We start from the raw sequence: 20,855 nt of genomic DNA, 5'->3' as shown, positions 1-20,855 counted from the left end.
TCGCTGCTGCTTCGCGGCGGAACAAAAACGTCCTCTTCTATTATGGATGATGCGGGGAACAGCCGTCAGTCAGCACTCTGGGGGCCTCGCTGGCCAAAGGGGAATATTAAAGGAGAAACTGAGCTCCATAGACCTGCCTCCCTCACCACCCTCAGCGCACAAAGCCAGTCAAGAGTAGGGTTACACGACCATCTGAGTGCACACTCACCAGTAGATGGCAATGCAGACTGTGATGAAAGAATGTTTAAGTCACACCTGTCCCAACCTAATTCCTTACATCCTACCACCTCAGACACTTGTGTAGCCTACAGATTGACATGTTAATAAGAGAAGAATATGTTCGCCACAAAATAGAACTTTACTTTCAAACGTGCATACAGATGGACAGATAGATAGATAGATAGATAGATAGATAGACAGATAGGTCGACAGATATATAGATACATGGCAGCCACGCCTAAGCCTACTGAAGCCAATTTGTTTTTGGCGAAAAATGCTTGGCTGTCACCACTTCTCTTTAAGGATGTCATGTGAACTGACTCAGTAGTTTCTGTTAACTTCCCTTCCCTATGGCATTTGATTTGCTTTTGCCATTCATCAGTCACGCTTCTTTCTCATTTATGTTAGGCTTCACCAGGCGTGACTATGTGCTTGAAGAGGGAGTATGGACGAACAGCGTTGCTCTCATAAACTTTAGTTTACATGAGTCAGCCTGTTATATCCACGAGATAAGTCCAGTCTACTAAATAAAAACAGACCCGCAGTTATTGACTAAACACGCTGACAGATCTTTTATAGGCCTACATTTTCCGGAATATAATTGAAGTTGAACATAATCTGCAGAATTGTTTAAAAATCATTGACCATTGCCTCCTCCAGTATTCTTCAATGGTTCAGTCAATCAATCTACCGCTAGGTTCCATCCATGTGACCACAACCTAGAACGGGATTGGTAGAATGTCTCTCTTTTAGAACGTCTCTGGTCAGCTGATACATCAGCGGGCGGAGTCCATCGGTGAACTGGAAAACATGCACATTTAGTGAGCACCACTGAAGACAATACTTTAGAAATGTAGCTAGTTATTTACAGATGTTCAACATGTACTTCTTAGCGATCTTGCCTTCTCTCATCAACTACTACTCAGTTACTATCATGTTGACGGAAGTGCTAGTTTAGCTAAGATCTGACATAGTTTCTTCTTCTCATGCTGCTATTCTAGTTTGTTTACCAACATCAGCTAGCAACACGGACAGACAGACAGACAGACAGATAGATAGATTTACCCGTGAGTTAAGATCGGCAGCCAGCTAGCAGTGGACATCTATATTAAAATTCAGACATGGATTACATTTTACAGGTAAAGATAGGCGCCCTCGTGGGATTGCTGCTATTGACACTCTTTTTCGGATTCATTCCTGCCCGGATGAAATGGTTTCGGGACACTAGTGGAACAGGTATGTTTTAAAACTGTGCCATTATTCTTCAGTTAGATTCAGCATGAGTTTGGGGATTTCTCGATTTCTTTCTATCTCTCTTTTTCCCCTAAGGTAAGCTAAGCCTGTGGTCGATAGTTTGCTGTTCCAGACTGGTTGTTTGTTAATGATTTCCGCCGCCAGTTTTGTTCTGCTCATTACCACCATCTATCAGTAGCTGAGCAATCTTTGTGTGGACTACAGACAGAAAAAAAAGACAGCTTTTAATAACATCAGGAGCAAAAGCTCTCCTCACATGTCTTAACCAGCCAACAAAGCAGTAGTTAGGCTGGATGCCCAAATGCCACTTATAAGTCATTTATTGGTACTGAACCACCATCTGGAACTAATTCACAGTCTGTAAATATTTAAGCTACTGGCTAAAAAACAATTTCCTTAATACAAATCTCTGAGAGTCACATGATTATTGGCTACCCTCCCAACCTCTCCCTAGCACGCACCACCACCATCAAGGTGAAAGTGAAACTGAAATGCTGATGTCTCCATGGCTATGGCGACTAATTACATTAAGGTATGATACAGGTCTGAGGACGGATGAAAATAGCTCTCTCTCCCTCCCCCTCCTCCCAGATTCTATCTGACACCTATCAGAGGCTAAGTCACTCAGTTCAACTGAATTTTGGCTGATTAGTCAGTATGTCAGTCCCTTATCCCACTGAGTCTCTTAAGACTCTTTCTGTAGCTTAATGAGTAATTGTTGTCACTCTTTAACTGCTTTGTCCAGACATTTCCTTAAAGTTCGTCTGGTGCAGCTCACTGACTGACCCACAGTTGTAATAGGTTTACTGTCGACTCATTCATGGTGCATCAACATCTTTGGGCCCGATTAAGAAACATTATACTCTTCCTCCAAACCTAGTCTACGCCACTCAGTTCCACATTCACCCAACGGCAAATCTCTACAACTTTGCTCCTAAGGGTCTGGAATGCCGCCATGACTGACATGCACTGTTCTCTCAGCTTCAACTCAGGAAACATTGTAATTTCTGAAGGCCAACAATGTGAGCAGTCTGTGCTACCAGAATCTATTATCTGTCTGTAATGAAACTCCTTGCTATAGCACTGGAAAATGATGATTAATGAGGTTGTAGTGGTTTCTATTAATGAAAGCAGTAGTCTAATGGGTTGTGTAAGCATGGAGTTAAGCTTTTCAACTAGGGCTGTGAAAATAACTGATTCATTTCGATTAATTAATTTGAGAAAAATTAGTGCAGATTAATCGATTCTGTATGACCTTTGACCCCGAGCCGTTCTAGTCAGTAAAAATTAGACTATAAAATGAAGGAGGGAGAAGAAAACGTGCTGCCTGGATCATTGATTGGAACATTTACTTTTAAAAAACGTCCTGATGGTATTGATAAAAATAAAGTGTTGAAAATAAAGTCCTCTGCAATGTCTGCAGCAAGGAATTTGCATATCACCGGAGATCATGAACTCTATAGTCGCACATCAATGCAAAGAAATAAGTGTTGACATTGAGGGGAGTGTTAATTTATTTTCATTGTGTCCCCTAGGTCAGCGGTCCCCAACCACCGGGCCGCAGGACATTCCTAACCGGGCCGTAGACTACGACATGAGTTTAAAAAAAATGCATGCAAACTAAACTAAATTTAATTCGCAATAATGTCACGTTTTTACATGGCATAGGCCTATATGCAGTTGTTTGATTGCACGCATGTTTGCATTTTGCAAGGTCTATTTTCTTACATCTGTCTGTCCCGCCTTCAACACTTTTACATATTGCCTTCAGCGCTGCGCAGCCTCAGGTCAGCTCACTTTACTTGATCAGTTCTTGGCGAACAAAAACAGCAACAAAAAAACAAGCATCTTTAGCAGGTCACTGGCCAGAGTGTTTGAGTTGCGAGAGCCGCTGAAGATATTTCGTACAGGAAAAAAGTCACCATTAGCTGCGCATTTTAGTGATGAGGACTAGGTGTCAAAACTCGCTTACCTGTGTGACATATTCGGGTTGCTTAATGACCTCAACCTGTCACTCCAGGACCAGGAGAGAATGACGACTGTCTTTAAACTGACAGATAAAGTCGCTGCATTTAAAGCCAAGCTTGATTTGTGGGGACGACGAGTGGACCAGATAAGTTCCAAACAGTATTGGGGGTTTTGGGAGAGACTGAGGCAGGGCCCTTTCTCTCGCAGCTGGTGCGCGATCACCTTGTTGCGCTTTCAAATGAGTTTGAGCGTTACTTCCCATCCTTCAAAGATCCACGGAAAAACCAATGAGTGGGTCAGCAAACCATTTGTCTATATCCCAGTCCTAACTTGTCAGCGCAGGAGGAAGAGCAGTTGATCGAAATTGCAAATGACGGTGGTGTTAAGAGTGTGTATAAGGAAACCTCTCTGGCGGGTTTTTGGATCAAAACCAAAGCAGAATATCCCGAGATAGCCGTAAAAGCGCTGAAAACGTTTCCCACCACGTATCTATGCGAGGCCGGGTTTTCGGCAATGACTGCAACTAAGACTTAAGGCCCTATCATGACATTCTAAAGTGCATCGTCACTCGTCAAAAGTCTATTCAAATTTAGTAGGATGTCCAGTTCACATTGGGAGGGGTTTCGTTCTCAAAAGTGGAGCGCATGGCGTAACAAGGTGTTCCTAGGTCTTTTAATCAGTCATATGGGTGTGTTTGGGGCGTAACATCATTTTAAACCAATGAGAATGACATCTGTCATTCCCTTTAACGGCGCAACGCGCGTTATGTCAAATAAATGCATCGGTATTTTGGCATTCAACGGCGCATTTGAAGGAGGCTGCTTGCGAGACCGTATGGAATAGTCATTCTTAAACCATGCTTTACTAAAACCTAGCCTTCACGCATTTGCACTCGTCTATTATTTGAACTCATTGGCAAAGTGAAACTAACTTCACCAAGGAGTCAGTCAACGACAAGACAGTTATATGCAGTTACTTTCACTATTGACTGACAATGGGTTACCATCGAAAACATAGGCTGGAAAAAGCAACACTTACCCTAATGTTGCTCAAATGACTGAATAAAACAACATTTATCCTGCAGAGGAGTTGCTTATATCTCGTGACAGTGCGTCTTCAGCTGTGCTCCATACATGTCTCTCGCCTCTCCCCTAATCACTTTTAACCGTCATTACCAATTTGCAAATGATGGTGAATAACTACTCATCATGAGATGTACAGTATTTCGTAATATCTTTATTCTAATTATGTTTCCCATTGTAATCGTGCAATTTAATGCTTTGCATGGATGTGCGCTGGTGTGCGTTCATGAATGATAGAAGGATGGTGCGTGCACCTGCCAATATGACTGTTGACATGCGCTCTTAAAATAGCATATGAACAACTCGCCATTGACTTCTGACCAGTTTTAGGTGGTGTATGATAGCGATTTTTAGACAATGCGCGAGTCCCCTCCCTAGGTTGTTAATTGCCACACCCCTGGGCGCAATGCTTAAAAAATAAACGTGCAAAATACCGAATTCAACTTTCCGCGGGTGAATAACGAGTATTACGCCATGCGCTGGTGACCCAAAATACAGCCACAAATTACGCAATTGACTGGACATTTCAAACACACTGAGGGTGTCACTGTCTTCCATCACCCCCAGATGGAAGCTTCTTAATTGTTGTAGGGAAACAAGCAGGGCTCCCACTGATTATATTCGTAATGCACGTTTAGTTCCCATGTTTTGTTCCCATATTTTGTTAAGCATGTTCACACTTATAGATGTAGCTTCAAGTTGTTCAATATTCATAGTTCATATTGTTCAATTTTCACTTAACGTTTTTCACAAGAGATCGTTACCTTCACTGTTCATACATAACTAAAGCTAGTTCTTTTCAAGTAATGCATGCACAACACATATGGAACATGGAACCCCCGAACCCCCCCGCCGGTCCGTGAAAAAAAAATAGGAATCAAACCGGTCCATGGTACATAAAAGGTTGGGGACCCCTGCCCTAGGTTATATCTGTGGCCTGAAATGCCTTGTATGTGAAAAAAAAAACTTCTTCCCGAAGCACTTTTGAATTTATTTCCTCAGCATATTAGGTCATATCATAGATTATTATGGCCATTATTTGAACAGTGAAAATAATAATAAAAGAGTTTTTGAACTTTAATGTCACTAATGCTGATTATTCAATGATGCATTTCAATTTAAATATTTAAAATACTTTCACAGCAAAAATTATATATGCGATTAATTTAGATTAATTAATCACAGAGTATGTAATTAATTAGATTATTTTTTTTAATAGATTGACAGCCCTATTTTCAACATGTCCTAGTTTCCTTTATCACACACATTAGCACTTGCAATTAAGTTTGGTGTTCCCTGATACATTTAGTTCCATTTAAGCTAAATGCCTTTGTCCTGCGTTTGTAGGGAGGGACGATATGCTCATTCATTGCTGCAAAGTGGAGTAATTCCTGCCCACATCATTCCGTCTTATCACACTTGAATTGCTCTATTGTGGTTTTATGGTAGATATTGACCTGTTAAAACAACTGCTTTGAGAAGACAGCAAAGGTGATTTAAATAAATGATTCCTTCACCTTATCTCAGGTCAATAGTTGCCTTCTTAGAGGATAACGAGCCATGATATGCACCAGTTAGTGGAGTATTAAATACTTTTGCACTGAACTGAAGTGCTTATTTTGTCACCCCTATCTATAAAGTATCAAAGCCACAGCAGCATCAAAGCTACAACAATGACTATTTAAAAAAAGAGAATGTTCACTTAATGAAAAATAAAGCCACTGAAAGCAACTAAAAAGCTTAAAAAAATGATGGTGTAATTTGTCAGAATGTATGACATGGCGCCATGTTGTCTATGTTTTCTACAGTTATCATGCCATAATGACATTTTATTTGATACACAAGTGCCACAAGAATAGTTTCTGACTGAATTCTGATTCTTCCTGGTTGTGTTTGTTTCCTGCTGCAGAGACGCATCGGGCTGTTCTGAGCTTCATCAGCTGCTTTGCGGGCGGAGTCTTCCTCGCCGCGTGTCTACTGGACATCATCCCAGACTACTTGTCTGACATCTCCAAGGAGCTCCAGAACCGAGGGGTGGATGTAAGTGTTACACACACACACGCACACACCCTCCCACTTCCACTCTCACTTCCTCCCCTCTCTCTGAAAGGAGCAGTTCTAGTTCACTAAATCACTGCACGCGGACCTTACACCACTAATTGCCCTTAGACAAGGGCATCTACCAGTTACATGTAACAGTGCCAATACACCACCCACACGCATAAACATGATCCCACACCCACACACACATCAACCTTTATCTTTCAAGAGGATCACGTGAGAAGTGAAAATACCTGTTTCAAGTCCAGAGGATCACCAATGAGCAACACACTATGTTCTGTCATAAATAGAAGTCATTTGTGTTGCAGTACACTGCATTAAACAGGAACTGGGAACATTTCCTTGAATAGTGTGGTGACCTTCCCCTCCCTCCATAACTTCTGAAAGCCTCTACAACAACCCCCCCCCCCCCTTCACACACACACACAAACTGACATGTATCAAGCAAATCAAGTTATACTGATTTTAACTGTATATTCAGTGTTTCCAGGGCAACCTGGTAGTGTTATAACGTCATCTGATTTTCCCTCCCCCTCTCCCTGTGTGCCTCAGAGTGAGTTCCCCCTGGCGGAGTTCATCATGGCGTGCGGCTTCTTCACCGTCCTCATCCTCGAGCGCCTGGTCCTGACCTGCAGTAGGCGGCCGAGCGAGGAGCGCCAGCCCCTCTTATCCAATCACAGCTCCGGGCACGGGCACGGGCACGGGAACGGCGCCATTAACGAGCTGGAGGGCAGTGGTGGCCATCACACGCACATGGACCTGCAGGCGCACTCTTCGTTCCGCTCCTTCATCCTCTTCCTCTCGCTGTCGCTGCACTCTGTGTTTGAGGGGCTGGCCATCGGCCTGCAGACCACCGAGTCCCAGGTTAGGGCCGCGCGTGCGCTGCTCGTTAAGCCACTTCTCTCCTTCGCTCAGTTTCCATCTCTCTACGACTTTAATGGACTATAGATGTGTGCGTTTTGCATGCGTACGTGCCTGTGTGTGTTTAATGTGTGTTTGTCATGATGTCTGTGGAAGATGTGTGTGTGTGTGTGTGTGTGTGTGTGTGTGTGTGTGTGTGTGTGTGTGTGTGTGTGTGTGTGTGTGTGTGTGTGTGTGTGTGTGTGTGTGTGTGTGTGTGTGTGTGTGTGTGTGTGTGTGTGTGTGTGTGTGTGTGTGTGTGTGTGTGTGTGAGAGAGAGAGAGAGAGAGAGAGAGAGAGAGAGAGAGAGAGAGAGAGAGAGAGAGAGAGAGAGAGAGAGAGAGAGAGAGAGAGAGAGAGAGAGAGAGAGAGAGAGAGAGAGAGAGAGAGAGAGAGAGAGAGAGAGAGAGAGAGAGAGAGAATGCTCACTGCACGTCCACAAGTCTCCACATTTGAAAAAATCCAAACAATGCCCGACCCAGACAATGCTGCTTGGCTTCCAGTGGCAAAAAAGTGCAAAGGCTGCAACACTGTCCTTGTGTGTGTGTAGTGTGTGTGTCTGTCCTCGTGTGTGCACTGTGTGTCTGTCCTCGTGTGTGTACTGTGTGTGTCTGTCCTCGTGTGTGTGTGTCTGTCTGGTGTGTGTGTGTGTGTGTGTCCTGGTGTGTGTATGTGTACTATACTGTTTGTATTGTGTTCTGTCTCATGCACCCACACATGTCCCATGTGACTCTTATGTTTACATTAGTGATGGTCACATGATTGCGCAGAAGTTCAAAGGTTAGTCAGCTGCCTCAACGTTTGTCACCATATGCTTAAGTCACCATGTCCACAGTAATACATACAGCGCACAGCACATGCCAAATGCATCCGTTCACTAACCCAATTATGACTCTGGGAGCCAAACACGTACTTCTATTTCTTTTACCATAGGTGTTTTTTATTAAATACATGCATGTAGAAAGCTATTAACCCTATGCAAACAGGAGTTGTATATTTTCTAAATAAGTGACATAGAACTTCAGAAGTTTACCATGTTTGAGACTGAAAAGTGGAAATCACGTGGCAATGAGGCAAGTGTTATGACGCTAAAAATAACCTGAAAAGGAGGCTTAAAACAGTGACTTTAACTTAGTTGTACTAATTAAGACATTGCTGTTAGTTTTGACTGCAGGTTTATAGGTTTTAGACATTCTTTGCAGGCTGCTGCTACCACTGAAGCACTCCATACTTTTAAGGACTCCGTGTTCTAGCTGAGCTTGTGGAAGTGAAACTCCTGACAGGCGTTTACATATCAGCTTTGTTCTGACATGTGACTCAGTGGCACACAACTCCTGTGCTGTGCTGATGCCAAGTGCCTAAATGTTTCTGTTTCCTGCTCTCACTTACAATGGTGGACTATAAGAAGCATTGATGCTTTATAGTGACAATAGAAAGCATTTTGTACTGTAAAGAAGGACCCTTGGGTTTATAGGCACTGAATTTCCTAGTAGACTAACCAGCATTGCATTGCTGCAAACTTTTTAATGCCATTTCACAGTGTGTGTGACGTATAGATTCTCTCTGGGACTTGTTGTATTCCTTTGCTTTTCTGTATTCCTGAGATGGATGATACTATATAAAAAGGAACTGTTGATGAGGCATGTTTCAAACATAGTGGCCCGATATATCAGAGAGGTACGAAGGAAAGTGAAAAACAATCTATTGAGAATGTCAGTAATGTGAGTTTACTGATTAACATTTAATTATTATTTTCTTGAAACTGGACACAGAGCAGCTAGTTTGTAATCTCCAGTCTATCTTTCAATCTATCTTTCATAGACAGCCTTCAAACCTTCCAAAAGCTCCAGTTGAATAGTGATCAAGTCGTTCTGCTCCACCCTGTGTGTCTGCAGGTCATGGAGATCTGCATCGCCATCCTGATCCACAAGAGCATCATCGTGTTCAGCCTGTCGGTGAAGCTGGTGCAGAGCGCCGTGCCGCCGCTGTGGGTGGCTGCCTACGTGCTGGTCTTTGCCCTCATGTCGCCCATGGGCATCGCTGTGGGCATCGGCGTCATGGAGGCGCAGCTGGCGTCCAGCGCGCTCATCCAGGCCGTGCTGGAAGGCCTGGCGGCGGGCACATTCGTCTACATCACCTTCCTGGAGATCCTGCCGCACGAACTGAACTCGCCCGAGAGGCAACTGCCCAAAGTGTTCTTCATCCTTGTCGGCTTCAGCGTCATGGCCGGGCTCTGCTTCCTGGGCTGAGAGAAACCGCGGGAAAGAGATTTGGGGGGGGGGGGGTGACAATGGAAAAGATGGACAGACAGAAACTGACCGAGATGAAAGGACCGAATGAATGAGAAGACCAGGGAAGCCTTTAAATGCTAAATCTCTGCTCCTTTATTTCGTTAGTGCTGACTTCATGGTGTTGGCATGCTTAGCAGGTATGTGCATCATTCTAATCATTTAATGAACAATGGACATATGCGCTGCACAGCAACTGTGGTTGTGAGGTTCTGACGCCGTGATGCCGTCTGCATGATGTTTACAGATCACAGATAAGACACATTGTTCCTCTGACATCAGATAAGACACACTGTTCCTCTGACATCAGGCAATTAAAGGACGTGCAATTTAGAGGGCTGACTAGGAAGAAGCTTGAGTCTGTTCCTCTCCATGAAAGAACAGTGAGTCACGTTGACTGACCAGAGGGCAAATCCAACTCTTTCAATCCTTCAGCTCAATTCTGTGCAATGGCAGTAATTTCATAATTCTTACATTTGCCTTTTTGCATTTATTTTTCATCTGTGATTTTGTTTGCCAATGTTAACATCAAACATTCAATTTTTAAAGTGTGTTTATTATTATTTTTGTTTTTTAATCTGTTTTTAAGAATCAAGGACCATCATTTTTCTGAGGTCATCTTGCTAGTACATGCCAAGATCGGTGGAATATGTGTTTACTTTTAACAGAAATGCATTTATTTCATTGGAAAAGCCAGCTGTACATATTCATGTCTGACTCATTTTACACCGTGTCTTTTGCACTTACCTACTGACTCCTGGAGATAGATGGCTTAGGAAAAACTGACACTGGAAATATGGAATCTCAGATGTTTTCCTGGGAAGAGACTTTTTTTTTATTGTCTTACAGTGCTGGAGAGTCATGTTTGCTGCAGAACATGTGTATGGTTAGTCATAAGGGGACAGGTGGTTGTCACGTGTGGCCAAATCTAGCACTCTTACAAACCTCGACTGTTTTAGACTGTTTCATTAACCACTCGAGAAGTATTGCAATTGACATATGATTAGTGGTTTAATTGGGTTTTCAAGACATACATGTCAGTATTGTTACTTGATAAAAAAAGTAATTTCTAATGAAATGTTTTGTATATTTGATTTTTAAAGAAGGTACTTTTTTATTTCTCGGTTGAATATTTTTTTTATTGTTAAGTGCCATATTTTTCAGTTGGACTAAAATATAAGACAAAAACGCCAAATGTGCCAAAAGTGTGAGTGAGAGAAGGCACACGCTCAAAACACAAATAGGAAGTCTATAAACATGAAACAGGAAATGTAATATCAAATATGCCATCCATTTACTGGACTGTTACCTCCCTTATAGTACATGATTGTGTCATGTACAACTTGTTTGGGTTTGCCTGGTCATACAAACCATGTCTGAGAATCATTGGGCTCTCTTGAGTCAACTCTGTACCACCCTCTGTCGGTAATAAAAAAGGATGGCTGTGCCTGTAACAAACCAGTGTGTAGCCATGTTGTCTGTTGCTGTACAGTATGTGTTGGCTAACCACACGGTACCCGCAATGGTTTTATTTAATCTCTGCTATGCAGTCATACTGGATCACAAAAGTGTGGCTGTTCATGTGTAAGTCAGTCTTTGATGTCAGTAAATATAAATATAACAAAATACACCAGGGTCATTCCGTGTGAAATCACCCAATTTCAGCAAAATTTGGCAGGTGACCCTCCGAAAAAATCTAAAAAAAAAACACAGGTGTTTGTAGACCAAATCTATGCATAGATCTTAAATAGTATATCTGTATAACTAATCGTTGCAAAACTACAGCCCTTTGAAACTTCGTCATTTTAAGCATTGCGGAGAACAATCCTTTTTGTTCAACTTCCAACATTATTGGCTCTTTTGGTATTTCACACACATTAGTGAAACTATGTGAATAGAAGTACAAAAGTAAAAAAATCAATCGGATCAGACTTGTGTACTTTCCCCTCTGCAAAGCTCTGAAAATGGCTATAAATTCATTATGTGAAAAGACATCATCACCTTTGAGGGTTTTCTCATTCAAAAAGTATGTGACACAAACTCATCAGATTTTTTCCCCACTCATATATGGATTTTAAGGGCATGTCCATGCATTAACTTTGGTTGGTATCATTATCATTTTCTCAGAGCATTTTTTTAAAAATTGGGCTTGATTTTCAAAAAGCCTGATTTCACCACGTGGACAGTTAGCAGGATTTTTTTTTAATTTTACCATATATCATTCTGTATGTGAGGATCATCTGTCCAAAATGTGGGCTTGTTGCTGAGTTTCTTCATTGAGATAAGATTTTTGACAAATATTGTCAATAAATCCACAATTTGTACTGGATCTGCAGTACCACTTTGCACCACATGTGTTGCTCTTTTAATACAATGGAAGTCAATGTAAGAGTGATAGTCACTTGTTTTCTGCACATATCCAATCTAAACACACAGTTTATGGTTCATAGTTGAATTGCTCAAAATAATTATTGCAACATGAACAACATACTACACATCAATAAATCTTTAGAGAAAATAAACTGATCCAGTAAATTATACACACATAAGACTGACTGGTCATCATACACGCAGCAAGAGGATTTAGCATAATTGCCATCTTTGTAACGAGTTTTCTACACCAGCTTCAACCTATCAGTGTGAGCACTTTAATAATTACTAGCCTGCTTGTTGGCAAAGTCTATATATGCATGGTATGCAGTCCTCACAGACAAAGAGCATCAAGATGTTAATCAGTGCTTTGTCTCCATGTGATCTGGGAAAAAAGTTGCAAAATGAATGTCATAAAGGAACATCTTCAAGAAAAAAGGGGTTTCTAAAATTCAGTGCATTTTCAGATTGAAGCGTTACTTCAGTTGAGTTCAGGTATTTCACTTGATGAAGATGACCATGTGTGTTTCCATCACATGAAAGTATTCATTCAAGTATTTCATAATTCTTACATTTGCCTTTTTGCATTTATTTTTCATCTGTGATTTTGTTTGCCAATGTTAACATCAAACATTCAATTTTTAAAGTGTGTTTATTATTATTTTTGTTTTTTAATCTGTTTTTAAGAATCAAGGACCATCATTTTTCTGAGGTCATCTTGCTAGTACATGCCAAGATCGGTGGAATATGTGTTTACTTTTAACAGAAATGCATTTATTTCATTGGAAAAGCCAGCTGTACATATTCATGTCTGACTCATTTTACACCGTGTCTTTTGCACTTACCTACTGACTCCTGGAGATAGATGGCTTAGGAAAAACTGACACTGGAAATATGGAATCTCAGATGTTTTCCTGGGAAGAGACTTTTTTTTTATTGTCTTACAGTGCTGGAGAGTCATGTTTGCTGCAGAACATGTGTATGGTTAGTCATAAGGGGACAGGTGGTTGTCACGTGTGGCCAAATCTAGCACTCTTACAAACCTCGACTGTTTTAGACTGTTTCATTAACCACTCGAGAAGTATTGCAATTGACATATGATTAGTGGTTTAATTGGGTTTTCAAGACATACATGTCAGTATTGTTACTTGATAAAAAAAGTAATTTCTAATGAAATGTTTTGTATATTTGATTTTTAAAGAAGGTACTTTTTTATTTCTCGGTTGAATATTTTTTTTATTGTTAAGTGCCATATTTTTCAGTTGGACTAAAATATAAGACAAAAACGCCAAATGTGCCAAAAGTGTGAGTGAGAGAAGGCACACGCTCAAAACACAAATAGGAAGTCTATAAACATGAAACAGGAAATGTAATATCAAATATGCCATCCATTTACTGGACTGTTACCTCCCTTATAGTACATGATTGTGTCATGTACAACTTGTTTGGGTTTGCCTGGTCATACAAACCATGTCTGAGAATCATTGGGCTCTCTTGAGTCAACTCTGTACCACCCTCTGTCGGTAATAAAAAAGGATGGCTGTGCCTGTAACAAACCAGTGTGTAGCCATGTTGTCTGTTGCTGTACAGTATGTGTTGGCTAACCACACGGTACCCGCAATGGTTTTATTTAATCTCTGCTATGCAGTCATACTGGATCACAAAAGTGTGGCTGTTCATGTGTAAGTCAGTCTTTGATGTCAGTAAATATAAATATAACAAAATACACCAGGGTCATTCCGTGTGAAATCACCCAATTTCAGCAAAATTTGGCAGGTGACCCTCCGAAAAAATCTAAAAAAAAAACACAGGTGTTTGTAGACCAAATCTATGCATAGATCTTAAATAGTATATCTGTATAACTAATCGTTGCAAAACTACAGCCCTTTGAAACTTCGTCATTTTAAGCATTGCGGAGAACAATCCTTTTTGTTCAACTTCCAACATTATTGGCTCTTTTGGTATTTCACACACATTAGTGAAACTATGTGAATAGAAGTACAAAAGTAAAAAAATCAATCGGATCAGACTTGTGTACTTTCCCCTCTGCAAAGCTCTGAAAATGGCTATAAATTCATTATGTGAAAAGACATCATCACCTTTGAGGGTTTTCTCATTCAAAAAGTATGTGACACAAACTCATCAGATTTTTTCCCCACTCATATATGGATTTTAAGGGCATGTCCATGCATTAACTTTGGTTGGTATCATTATCATTTTCTCAGAGCATTTTTTTAAAAATTGGGCTTGATTTTCAAAAAGCCTGATTTCACCACGTGGACAGTTAGCAGGATTTTTTTTTAATTTTACCATATATCATTCTGTATGTGAGGATCATCTGTCCAAAATGTGGGCTTGTTGCTGAGTTTCTTCATTGAGATAAGATTTTTGACAAATATTGTCAATAAATCCACAATTTGTACTGGATCTGCAGTACCACTTTGCACCACATGTGTTGCTCTTTTAATACAATGGAAGTCAATGTAAGAGTGATAGTCACTTGTTTTCTGCACATATCCAATCTAAACACACAGTTTATGGTTCATAGTTGAATTGCTCAAAATAATTATTGCAACATGAACAACATACTACACATCAATAAATCTTTAGAGAAAATAAACTGATCCAGTAAATTATACACACATAAGACTGACTGGTCATCATACACGCAGCAAGAGGATTTAGCATAATTGCCATCTTTGTAACGAGTTTTCTACACCAGCTTCAACCTATCAGTGTGAGCACTTTAATAATTACTAGCCTGCTTGTTGGCAAAGTCTATATATGCATGGTATGCAGTCCTCACAGACAAAGAGCATCAAGATGTTAATCAGTGCTTTGTCTCCATGTGATCTGGGAAAAAAGTTGCAAAATGAATGTCATAAAGGAACATCTTCAAGAAAAAAGGGGTTTCTAAAATTCAGTGCATTTTCAGATTGAAGCGTTACTTCAGTTGAGTTCAGGTATTTCACTTGATGAAGATGACCATGTGTGTTTCCATCACATGAAAGTATTCATAACAAGGTATGAGGGCTCATGTGGATCCAAGTGGCCAAATCCATATGTGGATCCAAATTCATAAAAAGAAGATAACTCGTTAGTATTGTTTTTTCTGCATCTGACAATGCACTGAATTTTAGAAACCCCTTTTTTCTTGAATATGTTCCTTTATTACATTCATTTTTCAACTTCTTTCCCAGGTCACATGAAGACAAAGGACTGATCTCCATCTTGATGCTCTTTGTCTGTCTCTCACAGAAGACTGCATAGTACCATGCATAGACTGCCTAACCAACTGGCTAGTAATTATTAAAGTACTCGCATAGGCACTGATAGGTTGACGTTGGTGTAACTCTAGTGGAAACTCGTTACAAAGATGGCAATTATGCTAAATCCTCTTGCTGCATGACCAGTCATTCTTATGTGTTTATAATTTACTTGATCAGTTTATTTTCTCTAAATAAGATTTTTGTGTGAGTAGTATGTTGTTAATTTTTTGGAGCAATTCAACTATGAACCATAAACTGTGTGTTTAGATTGGATATGTGCAGAAAACAAGTGACTCTCTTACTCTTACATTGACTTCCATTGTATTAAAAGAGCACCACATGTGGTGGAAAGTGGTACTGCAGATCCAGTACAAATTCAGTGGATTTATAGACAATATTTTTCAAAAATATTATCTCAATAAAGAAACTCAGCAACAAGCCCAAATTTTGGACAGATGATCCTCACATACAAAATGATATATGGTAAAATAAAAAAAAAATCCTGTTAACTGTCCACGTGGTGAAATGAGAAGATGAAAACGGGCTTTTTGATAATCAAGCCCAATTTAAAAACAAAATGCTCTGAAAATATGATATTGATAACAACCCAAGTTAATGCATGGATATGACCTTATAATCCATATATGAGTGGGGAAAAAATCTGATGAATTTGTGTCACATACTTTTTGAATGAGAAGCCCTGAAAGGTGATGATGTATTTTCACATAATTAATTTATAGCCATTTTCAGAGCTTTGCAGAGGGGAAATTACACAAGATACGTCTGATCTGATTGGATTGTTTAATTCAACAGGAAAATGTACTTCTATTCACATAGTTTCACTAATGTGTGTGAAATGCCAAAAGAGCCATTAGTGATACAGATACTATTTAAGATTTATGCATAAGTTTGGTCTACAAACACCTGTGTGACAGTGCGTTGAGGCAAGAATAATTGTCTAGTCAGCATTTTTGGTAGATACGGTTATGTGACTGTGACTAGGCTACGTGACACCTGACGGTGCGTTAGGGCAATGAAAATGTTCTCGTCAGCTAGTTTTACTTAATAAATTCAATAGAACTTAAAGAAAAATATCGAGGACATGACCTCAGTGGTAGATAAGGCCATGCTCACAGTTTTAAAATGGTCAGCAGTGGGAACCACATAACTCCAAATAGTCTGAGCGAATTAGCCTAGAAAAGGGTCAAAGGTGGAAGTAAATACAGCAAAAGCATATTTGGTATCATTTCAATCGTAATTTTCTGTAGATTAAGAATTTGTGGTGCCTACAGCGCAGATTTGTACCGAAAAAAATATATAGGGCTTTGAATGGAGCATGGCACAATGATTTTTGGGCCAAAAACGTATGTTAGTACATCTTGATATTAGCTGATATCTCTTAAGCCAATTGAAAGATATTCATCAAACTTGGTCTACTTACCCACTACAAGTTGTCAAAGAGCTGGCAAGACAATTTAGGTCTTGAGGTCAAAGGTCAAGGTTACAAGGGGTCACACAAATAACTCACATGCAGTATTTGGTTCATATCTCCAAAGAATACTGATGGATCTTCATTAACTCTAGTACATTTATTGTCTATACAAGTTAGATGAACTTAGGGACTCAGGGCCATGGGGTCAAAGGTTAGGGTCAGTTTCATCCCCTGACATACAAGGTTATAGACGGTGGAGACATGCTAATCAACATGCCATGTTCAATTAAATTACTGTAAATATAGTGAACTTTTTTATGTTGCACAACATAGACTTGGTTGTTTTTGACATGGGGAGTCCCTATCTACAGCACAATGAGTTTAATACCCCTCCTTTGTATATAAGAATCAAGTATCTGATTTCAATTACTGTAGGCAAATGTGCTTAGCAGTTACATAAGTGAAATACTTCCACTAGCATAGTCATGACCTGACCCATATCTCTTTCAATATTGCCCATGCAGTCCTTTTCACAGTACAAGCAGTGCTACTTCCAGCTGTAAATTATAGCTTTCTCTGCTGTTGTGACTTTCCATAAGTTAGTATGGCTGTTAACTGTGGCCCTTGCTATTTTTCCCTTCATGGACAAGGTGTTGTCCACTTTCTCCTGGCAATTTCTGTGACCCTGAAGACTAGCATTGTCTTCCAGTTTTGATGTTAGTAATGTGGCATGTCCGTTGTTCTCTGCTCAGTTGAAGTTAGGGGTGGGCAAAAAATAATATCTAAATATTTTGGAAGATTTTGACGGTAGATATCAATAATATAATTAAATATGAATTTGTTACAAGCCACCTTATAATTTCTTACAAAGCATATTAAGGGACACAAAGTATTAGGATAGCAGTTCATTTTCTAAATTTTGTTTCTGAAAGATGAGACTGTTGTAAGAAGCAATATTTTCCCCTGGGATGAATATCAGTATTTAGTTGTGCTCAGTACTGTCTTGATTCATTATTTTCCATTTCACTGCAATGGATGATGACACTAACCTGACTCTCGCCAGATGAATTTTGTTCCGCCTAGCTCCACTAATCCATCTGGGATCGATCCATTGGAGTGGTGTTTCAGAAGGCTGGGCCTTATCAAAAATCCTTGCATATGATTGGATAAGCCACTTGTCCGTCCTCTATTAACATGCTACTTCAACCACTCACATTGAAGCCAACCCGTGACGCTGAGAACAGTCTCACAGTCGCTTCTACGCTACGTCACATCTATTAAACTCCCGCCCTGCATCCTGATTGGCTCTACCATAAAATCTGGTGCCGAAATCACTCTCAACGGAAGCAATCCCAGATGGATGTGAGTGGAGAAAACATTGGTCTAGTGTTATCCAATTGTGTGCAGTGAGATTTTCAAATGCATGCTTGGTGCCGCCCCTCGAGTTGGGCCATTACATTGTTTGTGGCCAGACCCTTAATCTTTCTAGATTACCAGGGTCTGGATTTTCCAGGCTAGAAAATGTCCACTTCCAAATCAAATTGTCCAATTAACAATTACCACTTGACTATTTAGTAATTTAGCGCTCTGGAGCAAGGCGTCCGAAGGAGACAATGTAGATAGAAGATTTTCCGAAAACTGTTGATCTTTATTCACCGTATTGCAATGATAGTACAGCCCAACCAAAGTCCAGACCAACCATCAAAGCAATAGGGAGGAGATGTCATCAGCTGGGGCCCCCGACAAGATCTCCCCTACGGATGGCTATACTGTACACTATATTTTATACTCCTCAGCCCTTGAGAAGTGCCACCCTCTCACGCCATCTCCATCAACACCCTTCACCAATCAGTATCAAGCAGGGTCGCTTACATTGGAAACCATCTTCCCATCATGCATAAAACTATATGCAAACCTATGTAATGCATAGGTAACATATGTAAAATAGTGTAAAATAGTGTAGAAGTTTTTCTGTTTCCTTCCAGTTTGGTGAAATAAGACCATATCTTATTCTCTTCCTAGCTAGACAGGCCCTAACTCGTAAGGCACAGTGGCCTCCTCATCCCTGTCCTGCCCAGCTTGATAACACCCCCTCTCCCTTAACCATGTAAGGAGGAGATCCTCTCATCCTGGTACCCCCAGTACTTTATGAAACCCATGATTACATCCCTTCACATCCTGAAAACCCATTCTAATACCTAGTAGAATCCTAGGTAATATCAGTCCGCTGTTGCCGTTGCTTATATGCCTACTACCAACTTCAGGGAACAAAGTATAACTATTGCAATCGATGCAAGGGTAGTTTTTATTTCTAACAGTATTCTATCAACATAGACATTTACATCAATTGTCTGGCGTTATAATTTAAGCTGAAGGAAATGGCTGTAGATGACAATGTTTATCAGATGTTTGACAGAAATTGTTTGGATTTAATCTAAAACTCTGAACTGAAACAGTTATTTTAACAGGTATTCACACAGATGTTTGCATTTTTAAAACAGCAAATTATTTAGATTTCCCCTGGTTTCAGAGAGGCTACTACTACAATACTAAAATAAGATGTGGAGGTTGAAACAACTTTTTTTATACAGAAAATAAAGTTTGTTTTGCTTTAATAAATGTCTTAATCTTTTTTAATGTCAGATAGTTGATTCTATGCCTCAGCCAGCTATAGCCTTATGACCTTTAACCTCTACCTGTGACCCCATGATCTTTAATGCCTTATTAGTTAATTTAGGCTTAATTAACTGTGTTGGGTTTAATGAGGATCCTTCAATCTGCTTGAGAGGTATAAAACAAACATTGCATGTCAACTATGACCTCACGTGACCTTGACCTTTGATCCCAAGACATTAAACACCTACTAATTTCATCAAGAACTTATGGTGAGTAAGTACACCAAGTTTGGTAAAGATCCTTTTACCAGTATGGGAGATATCAGGTAATATCTATATGTGATAATATACGATTTTGGCCCAATAATCATACCATGGTCCATTCAAAGCTGTATATCTTTTTTCTGGTACAAATCTGCACTGTAGGCACCTGAAATTCTTAATCTACATGAAATTACGGTTCGATTGATACCAAATATCCTTTTGCTGTATTTACTTCCACTTTCAACCCTAATTCGCTCAGACTAAAAGTCTCCTCTAGCCTTGTCTTTGTTGCCTTTATAATTTCCTTTAAAAAAAGTTTCTTATATCAAAAAGAAGACAATATTGCATTCTGTGCACCTATGCATCAGGCACTTTTCTTGCTACTAGGCTGCGGCTATTTTACTCATGTGTGCTGGAGGGTGTTCTGTCTGGGAGGGTTTGGAGGGTATTTCTGTGTGTAAATGGTGTGCTGCATTTGGGGCTGGGTGGATAAAAGTGTGTGTGAGAGTAAGAGAGTTTTCTGTATGTTTACTTATTTATTTATTAATTATTTATTGCTCTTTTTAAAAAAGCACTGACCAAGAGTGGCAACTTGAATTTCATTGTGTTGATAGTCTGTATTTTATGCAATGACAAATAAAGCTTCTATCGAGATATCAATTATCAATTATCAACAAATGACAAGGCAGCTGGAACCTGCCACTCTCTCTCTCCCCCTCTTGTGCGCGCTCAAGATGCTTTCCCAATTAAATGGAGTAGCATAAAGTTGAAATTAGATCTGCTGCATAGTGGAGATTGAGAGGACCCATATCATCATTGCATTTAACATGCTGTTGCTGCATTTTGACACTGTAAACGTTCGAATGAAAAGCAGTTTGAAGTAAAGCTAAATGTAAGTAAAAGGTGCCCCCGACTCCCCTTGGTGCCCTACGCACAGTGCGTGACGCGCGTGGTGGTAGCAGCAGTAGCCTACTGCTTGAAAGTGAGAGTAGGGCACAGTACCCAACAGGACAGGACTGGAGATGTTCTAGAGTATGCTGATGAAACGGTCTGACCTTCAGAAAAGACTACTGAGTCTCCCAGATGAAAGCAAGCATGGTGGGTAGGGTAGCCAATGGCCACTTGAGAGACTT

General features: G+C 40.2%; 1 protein-coding gene across 1 annotated transcript; it reads left to right on the top strand.

Moving 5' to 3' along the window:
• The first annotated feature begins 1,007 nt into the window (after positions 1-1,007).
• On the top strand, positions 1,008-11,240 carry slc39a1 (solute carrier family 39 member 1). Its single transcript, XM_076287126.1, has 4 exons — positions 1,008-1,455; positions 6,433-6,563; positions 7,137-7,448; positions 9,380-11,240. The coding sequence occupies exons 1-4, from the start codon at positions 1,341-1,343 to the stop codon at positions 9,731-9,733; spliced, it is 912 nt and encodes a 303-aa protein (XP_076143241.1). The 5' UTR covers positions 1,008-1,340; the 3' UTR covers positions 9,734-11,240.
• Positions 11,241-20,855: the final 9,615 nt, after the last annotated feature.

Source organism: Alosa pseudoharengus, unplaced genomic scaffold (assembly GCF_046254945.1).
Source record: "Alosa pseudoharengus isolate Yale_2024_CS ecotype anadromous, Long Island Sound unplaced genomic scaffold, YU_APseudo_1.1 YU_APseudo_1.1_scf_16, whole genome shotgun sequence".
NCBI lineage: Eukaryota > Metazoa > Chordata > Actinopteri > Clupeiformes > Clupeidae > Alosa > Alosa pseudoharengus.
The sequence above is the reverse complement of the archived record's forward strand: the minus strand, read 5'-3'. Positions and strand labels throughout refer to the sequence as shown.

Bases quoted from the DNA above. Each gene is read 5' to 3' on its own strand.
- slc39a1 (XM_076287126.1), top strand. From the start codon at position 1,341: ATGGATTACATTTTACAGGTAAAGATAGGCGCCCTCGTGGGATTGCTG. The intron at 6,564-7,136 runs GTAAGTGTTACA...TGTGTGCCTCAG, and splicing joins TCCAGAACCGAGGGGTGGAT to AGTGAGTTCCCCCTGGCGGA. The intron at 7,449-9,379 runs GTTAGGGCCGCG...GTGTGTCTGCAG, and splicing joins TGCAGACCACCGAGTCCCAG to GTCATGGAGATCTGCATCGC.